This window comes from Babylonia areolata, chromosome 5 (genome assembly GCF_041734735.1).
Source record: "Babylonia areolata isolate BAREFJ2019XMU chromosome 5, ASM4173473v1, whole genome shotgun sequence".
Lineage (NCBI taxonomy): Eukaryota > Metazoa > Mollusca > Gastropoda > Neogastropoda > Buccinidae > Babylonia > Babylonia areolata.
In genome coordinates this window covers 52,744,712-52,756,971 of record NC_134880.1, presented here as the reverse complement: position 1 = coordinate 52,756,971, position 12,260 = coordinate 52,744,712, and the positions used below count along the sequence as shown (strand labels likewise).

Below are 12,260 nucleotides of genomic sequence, written 5' to 3'. Positions count from 1 at the left end.
AATCCTCAGTACGTGCAATGTGTCAGGCACACGCTGATCTCGATAACTGACAGGACCTCTGCACGTGCAGCAATATATTAAAGCCTGCAGATTTGTCTCATGTCATTTTTGTGTTGTATAATGTGGATTATATATTCAAGCCGCTGGGGCAAGATAATAATCAGCGTAGCGACGGGTGTCAGCAGGGGAAGTCAACACCGCTGTGACTTTGTGTACCGTATGGCGTGTTCAGTCCGTGCCGTTTGGCACAAAATCCGGTTTGAACAATTACGCTGCACTGCCGACTGGCCTCATCGACTCCGGCATGACTTCAGTTTGTGCATTATAACACTGACTTTCATCCGTATATGCGGCACGGAGCTGGAAGGGGGTAGACTACAGAGAGGCGAGTCACGTGCAGGGTGGGGGCGCAAGAGTCGCAGACCCATTTGCTTTTTCAATCACTGAGTCCAGTCTTTCTGTCCGAGTGTGCTATCAACTCATTTGCAGTCCCGGTTCAAGTTAGTAGAAGTAGTAGTAGTAGCAGGAGTAGTAATAGCAGTAGTAGTATACTTATCTTTGTTATGATTACTGACAACGTTGTTGCTGTTGTTATAATCAGGTTGTTGTTTTTCAGTGTTGTTGTTATTTCAGTAGTAACTGACATAGGCCTATTACGGCGGTTCAAACTGGTGCATCGAGCGGCAGTTCCGAAGTTATCTTGGCTGAGTTGTCCAATGTAGTTTCATCAGACTAACTGGCTTCATAGTTTTCGTACGGCGGGTACCGTATACCGTACACTACTGGCAACCGGGACAATCGCTTCCCTGAATACACACTATGGCCTATGTCTCCGCCGGCGGCTGCTATCCGTACGCATCCGCCATCCTCTCTTTCTCTGTCAGTGTGTCTGTATCACTGAGATATATATATACAACTACATATATGTCTGTGATCTGACGGTATATTGTGTCTGTCATTGTCACTCTATCCTGCCAGCTTACTGTAAATTAACAGTTTCTCAGTCAGTTACCTCAGTGGTCTGTATTACAATGGTGACTGACTGACTGGTCCCTGGGGCCCTGTGTATTTCAGTATCCATGTCCATGATAGTCACTCCAGTGGCTTCTATGCTCCAGTTCTGCTTTGTACACTAGAAGATTGTGTGCTCAGTATTGTATATTTTGTCCGTCTAAGGCCCTTCCTGTGACCCGGCCGGCCCGGCGGCCCCTCCAGCGTCACAGTGAGGTTTCAGCCGAGTGGACTGAGAGCCACAGTGTCCCAACTGAGGTTGACTCGGTGGAAAATCATCAGACTAAGCGTCTAGCACTGATCTCTTCTTCTTCTTCTTTCCGTTACACGACCAACATCGACTTGCCGATGACTCTGTCGTGGTTCATGCATGCTGGGTATTTTCGTGTCTCCATAGCCCACCGATCACTGACATGGGTTACAGGATCTTTAACGTGCGTATTTGATCTTCTGCGTGCTTATACACACGAAGGGGGTTCAGGCACTAGCAGGTCTGCACATATGTTGACCTGGGAGATCGGAAAAATCTCCACCCTTTACCCACCAGGCGCCCGAAGTTACCGTGATTCGAACCCGGGACCCACAGATTGACAGTCTTAAAATATTTTTAGAACAGTGAGCGTCTTGTCGTTCGGAAGAGACGATAGTGTGCAGCTCATACTTGGCGCACTGATAAGGAATAAGACATGGCAATACGACTGAAACTGATTATTACAGTTGTCCTCTGCCGGCGGCAGTCCACTCTAATAGAAACACAAATAAGTAGTATGCATGCACTCAAGGCCTGAATAGCGCGTCGGCTTGTGCTGATGTCGGGCATAAGCCTAGCAGATGTGGTGTAGCGTATATGGATTTGTCCGAAAGCAGTTACGCCTACTTGAGAAACTGAAACTTAAACTCCGCATCCAGATGTTTTCGACAAAAAGATATTCAAGGAAAACAACTCTAATAACCTCTGCTGACTCATCAACACATCGGACGAAAAAGAAAGCAGACATGTCTTCGTTGCACGTTTGTATGTGTGATTGTACTTCTGGGTACAAAACTAGGCGTTTTGACATTCCACTCAGCAAACTTGGCGAGAACAGTGATTCGCTTTTAACCGAGATTGGCAAAGAAATCGGTTCTACTGAGAATGAATTTGGTAAGTCTTCCTCATTATGATGTAGCAGTAGCCTAGGGATTATTTTCAAGATTAAGCGCAAATGCTCATAATAATAATAATGATAGTAGATCAGGGACAAAAGCAAGCTTTGAAGCTTTTAACAGTGCCTTCTTTGATCTCATAACATATTTTGTTATAGATTTTGTTCAAGGTTCGACGCTTCATGTACATTTTATATATTCATCAAACTCTCTCAATCTCTGAAAATAGTTAAGAATTTTGTAGATTTGTAAATCACTAAATGATTAACATTTTCTTTTTGGTTCCGTCAGACTGATTATCAGTTGAGCTGTTTATTGTGTTTACAACTATAATTGAAGATGTAGCACAGTGACAGATGTTTGTACATACATTTATATCAGATAAAAAGGCAGTACATTCATATTAATCTTTACTCTTGTCTGTATAATGTTTGTTGATGTTTCTTTGTTTTTAGATATAAAAACTCGCCTCATGCAGTTATGGTTCATGCAAAGGCATCAACAATACAAATTACAAATATTTTACACTAGTTGTTTACTGCTGTCATAACTTTGTTATTATTTAATTTCATTAAAAGCTCACTGGTATGAATATGTGTTATTGTTGTGCAGAAGTCGTTTACTGTGGCCAGAAATTGGACAGAGGCATGGCACTGGGCACATTTAGCCTGACTCCTCAGTCCACCTTGTTTGTCTTCCTTAAATCTCCACCTGCACGCCCTATGAATGGTATGATGCAGTGTGTGTGTGATATGTTCACTTCAGCAGTGCAGCACCCCCATGACCAAACTAGGTTTCAGGACCAGTGACGGTGTGACAGCTTGTGTGTTAGTGTCCTATGGGGTACATTTGTGTTGGACATTGGACTTACAGTGGTAAAGCTTGCTCAATATCAATGAGTTGACTAATCAACTGTTAAAGTTTAAAAAATATATATATTTTAGCAGTGTGATTCATGTCACTTTTTTTTCCTTTTTTTTTTTTTTTTTTTTTCCATCTTACACTCTATGTATGAGAACATGAAACTTTGAATCTGCTCCAAAACTTTCTTCTTTTTTCCCCTCATTCCATTCCAAGTTCCATTCAACATTTCAGGAGACTTCACTTTGTGTATATATATATATATATATATATGTGTGTGTGTGTGTGTGTGTGTGTAATATCAAAAGAGAATAGTTTCTAAATTCTATCTTTGTGCTATTAATAAGTGGCACAGAGAATGAGAATGTTTGAAAACAACAACTGAATTTGTTAATTTTGGTGGCAAAAGTTTGATAGGGGCAGCAGCTAAACAGATATGATCAGTTCTGACTAGTAATGTAAAACTATATGCAGAATTGTGTCATTCCTGTTACAGATCTTTTTTGTTTTGTTTTGTTTTTTGTTTTTTTGTTGGAGCAGTGCAACACAACATTAATCACTTTTTCGATTATATAGGTAAGTTCTCAGCACTAATGAGACTGTAAGTGGGGAGTGTAAAAAGGATTGAAAAATGATGGCAAGGACAATGACATGATAATATTGTAGAGCTGTTTAAGGACTTTTCATTGGTGATTTTTGTTGTTCCTGGTTTTAGTTTGATTTGCATTAAAGAAAATGTTCAAATTTCTTTCTTTTTTTTTCTCTCTCTTTTTTTCTGTTCTGTTCAGTTTTCTTTTCTTTGTATATTCCATTAAGTTTTCTTTATCATTTCTTTTTTCTATTCTTCCAGAATTGTCAGGCCTGCAGATAGCCAGTGAGATGATGCCTTTGATCAACAAGGCAGTGCAGAAACCCAACTACAAGAGAACTGTAAGTCTGTAGGCTGTGTGCTGGTGCTTTGGTGTGTGTTCATTCACGTATGTGTGTGAGAGAGAGAGAGAGAGAGAAACAAGTATGATCAATTGCAAAAAGGTATACATGTGCCTATTAAGTATTTGTCTTAAAAAATGGCTTTTGATTTTTGTAATATGCTCAACAGAGGCAAAAAGGTTTTTATAGCTGTAATTAACAAAGTTTGTTAAATTTGGAAATGTTGTCTAGATACTCTTTGGGGGGTTAAAGGACATGTGTCTTTTCTCAACTTTTGTGTGATGCTGGTGTGCATTTGGAAATGTTTATTCTTGGCATGAAATCCTTATTTTGTAGATAATCCTCCATACTTCAACAGGAGTGAACTTGTGTGTGTGTGTTTGTGTCATTGTGATTGTATGTTGTGCCATTTTCTTATTCTTTTAAACAGTTGTTGTTTTTATGAAAGAGAGAAAAAATTAGTGGGGAAAAAATTTAAATCTGTCTCTCTCTATCTCTCTGTCTCCCTCTCTGTCTCTGTCTGTCTGTCTGTCTTTCTCTCTCTGTCTCTCTCTCTCTCTCTCTCTCTCCCTCTTCTTCTTCTTTTCTCCTTCTTCTTCTTCTTCTTCTTCTTCTTCTTCTTCTTCTGTGCCATTGGTGTCAAACTCTTTCAGTCACACACAAACATACATACACACTCACTGAAACTGTAAGAATCACACATGCATGCACAGCAACTCGCACACATGCCTGCACACACATGCACACATACACACACTTATGTATGTTTATTTACTCTTGCCTATAGTGCATTCACATGCACACGCAAAGACACACATGTGCAAAGCCTTTCAAAACAAGTAAAACAGAGAGTGGAATAAACTGAGTGGAATAGACTTCCATGGTCATCTGTTGAAAAATCATTTTCTATATGAGGTTGTCTCAAAAAATGTAGTAATCCTCTTTTCTTTTCCCAGAAAGAAGCCATTATACTATAGATATGTTCATAAATGTCAAAGCAGTTACACTTCTTCTTTTTTTCTTCATTTTTATCTGGAATTTAAGTGTGTGTCTTTCTGATATGAACAGGTGGACCACATAATGACAACTCCAGATGCGCTGCAGAAACTGTTGACAGCAGTGCCGGGACTGGATAAAGATCCCACTGCAATGGGTATACAGTTTTCCCTGAGTTTCTAGATATGAATGTTAAAAAAAGAAGTGTTGCATAACAGATGTTTACTGTGAGATTATTTTGCCTTTGTTATTTGATTTTTTTTTCTAACCTCATACTTTGTTTCATGTGAAATGTATTGTTGTAATTTTGTAATTATTTTCAAAACTTGTCATGACAGTCTTGCCTGGGTTCAGGCAGGAGATTCTTCAGACAGTTTGCATGAAACCAGAGTGAAAGGTGATTTTGGAAGTGGCACACTTCTTAATTAAACTGTATTCATGGCACATGAAAACAAAGTAATACAATACCATCAACTCTTCAGCAGTGGATGTGACGGTGGAATGGTGGCCTAGTGGTAAAGCATCCACCTGGGAAGCGAGAGAATCTGAGCGCATGGGATTGAATCCCACACTCACCAGTATTTTCTAACCCTCCACTAGACCTTGAGTGGTGGTCTGGTTGCTAGTCATTTTAGATGAGACGATAAAGTGAGGTCCCTTGCGTAGCTTGCACTTTGTGCATGTAAAAGAACCTGCAGCAACAAAAGGGTTGTCCCAGGCAAAATACTGTATTAAAAAAAACAAAAAAACACTATGATAGGAAAGCAAATACACTCGCTGGCAGAAGAAAACTTAATTTTTTAAAACAGATTAAGAATAAAAGGGTGGCATTGCATTGTAGTAATTCGCTCTCCCCAGGGAAAGCAGCCTGAGATTCACACAGAGAACTCTGTTGTGACAAAGAGTAATTCAACACAGTGCGATACCACACAACACAGTGCAAAATAATACAATGCAATACAGTACAGTACAATACAACACGATACAATACAACACAATACAATACAATACAGTACAGTACAATACAATACAGTACAGTACAATACAACACAATACAATACAATGCAATGCAATGCAATACAATACAATACAATACAATACAATACAATGCAATACTTCTGTGTTTATTTCAGCCATGCTGCAGGACCCAGAACTGCTCCAGCTTTTGGCCCACCGTTCCAACGTTCATAAGTGAGCATTTCTGTTTTTGTGGGATATGTGGCTGTGTGTGTGGCTCTGTGTGTGTGTGTGTGTGTGTGTGTGTGTGACTGAACTGCACAGATGCACAGTCCCTGTGGCTCAGCGGCCTTGTGGTAGAGCACCTGACTAGGAAGCAAGTGTTCTGGGTTCAGTCCCTGCATGGACCAAGATTTTTACTTTCCCCTGCACTAGACCTTGAAGTGGTGGTCTTGGTGCTAGTCTTTCAGATGAGGTGATAAACTGAGGTCTTGTGTGTCACATAGAAAAACAACACCTAGCAAGAATACACAGGGAGCACTAGTCGTATGATTTTTTTTTTTTTTTGTTGTTTTTTTTTTTGTATCTTTCCATTTCATTTCTGGTGGCCAGTTTGTGAAGTTGACCTTAAAGGAAATGGTATATCTTTAACGTCTGCCCCCTGAGAACATTCAGGATGCCATTTACCTCTCTTGTCAGTCTAACATGTGACTGTGGCCAAACTTTATGTGTTGTGAGTGCTGTGGTAAGACTGAAGGCTGATTTTACATCCTCCTTTTTGTTTTCATTTGCTTGTCTTTTTTATCTGTTTCTTGGTAATTTAGGATTCATTGAATTTGAAAGTAGCTGTTGTTTTTTTTCCTTGCAGAGTGCTAAAGATGCATCCAATGTTTGGCGCTGCGGCTGTCTACTTGGCTAAAGCTGTTGAAGAGGAATATGCCCGTGATCCGTCCAGGCCTCCCAGAAGTGAGTTAAGCACATGGTCTCTCTCACACACATGCACACACCAGCATGCATTCATACATAATGCATGCACTCACACTCACGCACACGCACGCACGTGCGCGCACACGCACACACACACACACACTCGCACACAAAGTAGCATGCATTCACTGACACACAGGTCTGTGAGATCCAGAAATGTTGCTGCGAACTGTTACCATGGCATGCTATCTTCATGTTCTTTTTGGTGTGCAGATAACGTCTACTCCCTGGATAGAATGTCAGATGATGAAGACGAAGGAAGTCAGGTATGCAGGTTGAATGCTGTCCACTGTGATGTACAGTTGTTACTTTATGAGTCAGCAGTGTTTGTGTGTGCAAAAGATGTGAAGTATTGAGAAAGTCACTTCCGTTTTTTTTTTGGTTGTTGTTGTAGTGTTAGCCAAGATATCTGATAAAAAAAAAATATTAAGATGTCTGCAAAATAACATTAACTACACATACTTTACTGTAACCCACTAGTGCAGACTCCGGCAGTTGTGCATTTGAGTGAGTGAAAAGAGAACTACTTGCCTTTTTTGTGGTTAATTGTCAAAGGATATTTGTTTCCCCTATGCTGAGTGATTTGACAGATTAGTATGTTCTTTGTTGAGAGATTGAATTATAGTTATAAGTTACTCCATAGGTGTTAGCAAGACAAATTGTGTGTGTGTGTTCTGGGTACATTTTTTCCCCTCTTTTATGGCATCTTTAATTTAATGTGTCTGGGTGCACGCACGCTTGCATGTGTGTGTGTGTGTGTGTGCGGGCATGCATGCAAGTGTGTGCGCGTGCGCACACATGTGTGTTTATGAAATGTGTGTTTTATGGAATGTATTTCATTTAATCTAAGCACTATTTCCTTGATATTTTTTTGTTGTTTGGTGGATTATGCTTTTTGATTTGTTCTGTGAACGCATTAGATTGGGCTGTTGTAATGTTTTTATATTATGTTTATATCTAGCTGGATAATGTAAGGCACTTTGAGCAGCATTAGTACTGGATATCGCGCCATAGAAAAGCTATGAATTATTATTGTCTTTAAGGATCTATTGGGAAGAAGAAAATTGAAGAAAATTTCACTCAGTAATTTAAAGAATTTTGCCTCAGACTAAAAGAGCAAAACGTCATCTGTATGTATGTATGTATATATGTATGCGACACATTATGTTTGTTGATGCTGTGGATGCATGTCTGCCTGTCAGTATTTGAAAGAATTTTGCCTCAGACTGAAAGAGCAGAACCTCATGTGTGTGTCTGCATGTGACACATTATGGTTTGTTGATCTGTTGATGCATGTCTGTGGCTGTGTGTGTTTGTCATATCAGCCAAGAGGTGCTGCAGCTCCCGTTCCTCCCCCACAGATCACGGCGTCCCAGGTTGCTGCTGCTCTTGCTGCTGCCACTGCTTCAGCTTCAGCTGCTCATGCTTCTGTCCCCAGCAGCTCCACTGGTGTGAGTCACTGTCTTTTTCTTTTTTTTTTTTTTTTTGTCTTTTTTTTTTCCATGAACATATATACTTTAACGAGAGTCATTCTTGTAAACAGTCATTTAATTACACATACTTAACCATGACCCACTAGTGCAGACTCTGGCAGGGGTCTGATTCCTGTCCTGTGCAAACTACTTGTAAACAGTTATTCAGCATCTCACGAATTCATTCACCCACTCAAAATCAAATGCATATTAACACACACACACACATGCACGCACGCACGCACACACAAACTGATTCACTTTAGAGTGTCTTCGCTGCACTGTGATATGTGGTCATCATCACACATCTGAAGTCTCTTCATCAATTGTGAGATTTTGTTTGGTGTGCAGCTATTTTAGTGAAGACGTACATACTGGGTGCGCATATACTTTTATAATGTATTAACTGCTAAGTGTTGACTAGCATTCTGTACACAGTTGAATAACTAAAAACAAAAACAAAAAAAAATGGGCACACCCACATGAAGACAGTTCAAACAATTACAACAATTTTCATTCTGTTAAAAAAAAAAAGCAATGGCATACAATGGAAGCCAAATTAGCTGAGCGCTTCTCATCAGCTTGTTCGCAGATACATTAACAGTGTAAAGGAGCAAACTCAACAGCCAAGGAACAGAACAGTCTTTCATTTACCTGCATGCAAGCTTGTAAAAAGTAGATGGAAGTTGTGTGTCTATCATATATTAAAGGGGAAACAATGTGGTTTTATCTCAGTGCTTTTTCACATATTTGTATTGTTTGTATTCTTCAGAATCTTTGAAACAGCATTAACTCACTTCAGACAAAGGACCCCAGTCCAGGCTTTGGACAGTTTTGAATTTTTGGACTGGCACCTAATTTGCATGATGATGTAATAAGCTAAGAATATCTTAACTGACCTTTCCACTCTGTGAGTTAATGATAGAAATTTTGTTGTCTCTGGAGGGAAATCTCTGAGCGGCACAACTTGCTGTTGTGTGTGTGTTGTTGGTTTTTTAAAAATAATTTTTATATAAGTCGTTTAATAGTAAGTAAAGATGTGCAAGCACCCTCGGTTGCGTTCATCAAATTTGCCACTCAGTGCTTTTTGATCAGAGGGCATGGTTGACTGATATGTTGTGTGCGTGTTTACTTTGCATTTTTCACATGAAAATTATGGCTTAATGGATTTCAGTGTTTGACATTACACTGTGTTCAGCAGGCAACTTTGCATTTTTCACATGAAAGTTATGGCTTAATGGATTTCAGTGTTTGACATTACACTGTGTTCAACAGGCAACTTTGCATTTTTTTGCATTTTTCACATGAAAATTATGGCTTAATGGATTTCAGTGTTTGACATTACACTGTGTTCAGCAGGCAACTTTGCATTTTTTTTTTGCTTTTTTCACATGATAGTTATGGCTTAATGGATTTCAGTGTTTGACATTACACTGTGTTCAGCAGGCAACAGCTGGCGGTCCTGTTCCCAATGCATCAGCCATGCTGTCTGAATTCTTCCAGCAGAGGGCTACTGCTGCCCAGAATTCTGCCTTGGAGGTCAGTAAGTCATTGCATCATCGAAAGAAAAAAAGTTTTAAATAACAGAATATATAGCAGGTGGAAAATGTCACTTGCAAGAGGGAAAGCTCATTGGTTTTCTTTTCTTCTGCATTCATGGGCTTCAGTTTTCACTTGTATCTACAAGTGGACTTCTCTGTGTGTGTTTTTACCTAACCATGTATGCGGTCATGCTCCGTTGCTCCATGTACGTATGCTATGTTTTTGTCAGCTCACCAACACACTGACATGGATTCAAGATCTTTAACGTGTGTATTTAATCTTTTGCACGTGTACACACAAAGAGGCGCCCAGAACATGCTGCTGGTCTGCAGATCTGTTAACCTTTGAGATTGGAAAAAAAAACATCCAACCATCACTGACTACTTGGTTATGGTGCTTGATAGGTTGTTGAACATTAATCTGCTTTTGGGGCGTTGTTTTAGGCACTTACACCAAGGGGACCTATGTATGTAGATTTACATTTGTAATTCTGTTTAACCGCACCCTGCTAAAGAAATTTGTTCCCCAGATGTGACGCAGCACATGAAAACCCAGCTAAAGTTGCAGCCAGCTGTTCTTAGCTATGCACAAAAACAAGATATTAGGTCAGAATCGAGATTTTACAAATTTCACATCTTTGAAGTCTTACTTGCCTGTTGGTAAGTATTTTAGCATAAAATTGCCTGAAACTAGATTTTTACTGTTTTTCAGGTGCATGCCTGTCAAAACCCTAAGTTCAAAAGATTCACCAGCATTACAGAGATGGGGTATTTTTCGTTCAAACACAAATGCGGCCTTTGTCTCTTATTGAACATTCACTGTCGCCATTGACTCTGCTGTCTTGTGGCATGTCACTCCTCCACTAGCCATTCTTGACTTTGAGTACAGAGAGAAAATAATATTCCAGTACTTTTTTTTTTTCATATAGAAATTTATAGTTTGCTCAATTCTTAATCTATTGGCACCATATATATGTTCAAGATAATTCTGGTTTTAAAGTTACAAGCAGACACATGTGTGTCTGTGTATGTGTGCATGCCTGAAATCTGATTGATTGACACCAGAAACGAATGATGAGCATGCCCGATGGTAGCCATCAGTTGGCTCTACCCAGGTAGGCAGCCTGTTGTGCAAATGACCCCTTGCTTGCAAAGCACTTAGAGCTTGGTCTCTGATTGAGGATAGGTGTTACATAAGTATCCATATCATTCAAGTACTATATATTATTATGAAAGGAAATTTTCTATCTAAAATTACGTTTAAATAACATACTTACCATGACCCAACTAGTGCAGACTCCGGCAGGGGTCTGACATTACTGTCCTGTGCAGACTACTATCCGCCTATGCGGAGAAAAAGAGAGCAACTACAGCCGATAACCTCCCGGAAGTAGGTAACCTCCCCTTTGTCCCGCTAGCTAGCGCCCTCTTTTGACGGCAATATGCGATTTCAGGCACAGCTCCAACAGCTGCGAGATATGGGGATCACCGACGAGAACGTGGCTCGCCAGGCGCTGACCGCCACCAATGGGGACCTGCAGGCTGCCCTGGAAATCATTTTTGCGGACGAAAACATGTGAACATCATCATCATCATCATCACCACAGCATCTCGAAGGAGAGTAGAAAAAAAAAGGTCTCTCTCCCATGGTGACAGAACTGGTTTTCCCTCATCTTGATTGACGCATGAAACTGTTTCCCGTTTGTGACTGTTGGGCTGTATTGTTTATGAATGGATCTTGTGTTTACCCAGGTTTTTTTGTTTGTTTTATTTGGAATAAACTATTTGCAAAAGACAGTTACTTTGTGTGTATTGTGGTCCTTCCACTAAAACTGAGCTGGAAAAAACTGTATAACAGAAATTATAAGAGCCTGCACCTAACCCACTATCCATAATAGTGAATGCAAAGTTTTACTTTTGTATCACATTTTGAACGCAATTTTTGCTTGTTTAGAGTTTTCTTAACACTTCTAAATGCAACAGAATCAGGAAATCATGGTTTTACAAAGATAGCATGAACACATGAAGGAAGGAAAAGGTTAAGATCTGCACTAAGTTGTACAAATTCTGTTTGGTGTGCAACAGTTTATATACACAGCTCTGAAATGCCCCATTCACCTATATGTGGATAAGCAGGTTTACTGTTAAACTGACAAAAGCTGAACTGATCCTCTGACAGTTTGCTAATTCTCACTATGAATTTTATATGTCCATCAATCGATGCAACCCAATACTGAGTTGAGCAAATGAGTCATTGGTAACAAACTTCAGAACAAAATAATTCTTATTCTTGTTGCTTATAGCCCAGCTGATCACACAAGGCCGTATCAGGACTGTTAAACCATACAAATGCTCAACC

General features: G+C 39.8%; 1 protein-coding gene across 2 annotated transcripts; it reads left to right on the top strand.

The window, feature by feature from the left end:
- The first annotated feature begins 1,563 nt into the window (after nt 1–1,563).
- LOC143282526 (ubiquitin-like protein 7) lies at nt 1,564–11,692 on the top strand. Of its 2 annotated transcripts, none has more exons than XM_076588202.1 (10): nt 1,564–2,155; nt 2,770–2,886; nt 3,869–3,948; nt 5,017–5,101; nt 6,078–6,135; nt 6,770–6,867; nt 7,102–7,154; nt 8,214–8,339; nt 9,804–9,899; nt 11,356–11,692. In XM_076588202.1, the coding sequence occupies exons 1-10, from the start codon at nt 1,843–1,845 to the stop codon at nt 11,479–11,481; spliced, it is 1,152 nt and encodes a 383-aa protein (XP_076444317.1). In that variant the 5' UTR covers nt 1,564–1,842; the 3' UTR covers nt 11,482–11,692. The 2 variants fall into 2 exon arrangements, with proteins under 2 accessions (XP_076444317.1, XP_076444318.1); XM_076588203.1 differs by having other exon boundaries at nt 1,570–2,155; nt 9,807–9,899.
- Nucleotides 11,693–12,260: the final 568 nt, after the last annotated feature.

What these genes read in the sequence shown, in the direction of transcription:
- LOC143282526 (XM_076588202.1), top strand. Translation starts at nt 1,843, where the DNA reads ATGTGGTGTAGCGTATATGGATTTGTCCGAAAGCAGTTACGCCTACTT. An exon ending in TCCCCAGCAGCTCCACTGGT is followed by an intron (nt 8,340 to 9,803) that starts GTGAGTCACTGT and finishes CACTGTGTTCAG; the next exon opens with CAGGCAACAGCTGGCGGTCC. An exon ending in CCCAGAATTCTGCCTTGGAG is followed by an intron (nt 9,900 to 11,355) that starts GTCAGTAAGTCA and finishes ATGCGATTTCAG; the next exon opens with GCACAGCTCCAACAGCTGCG.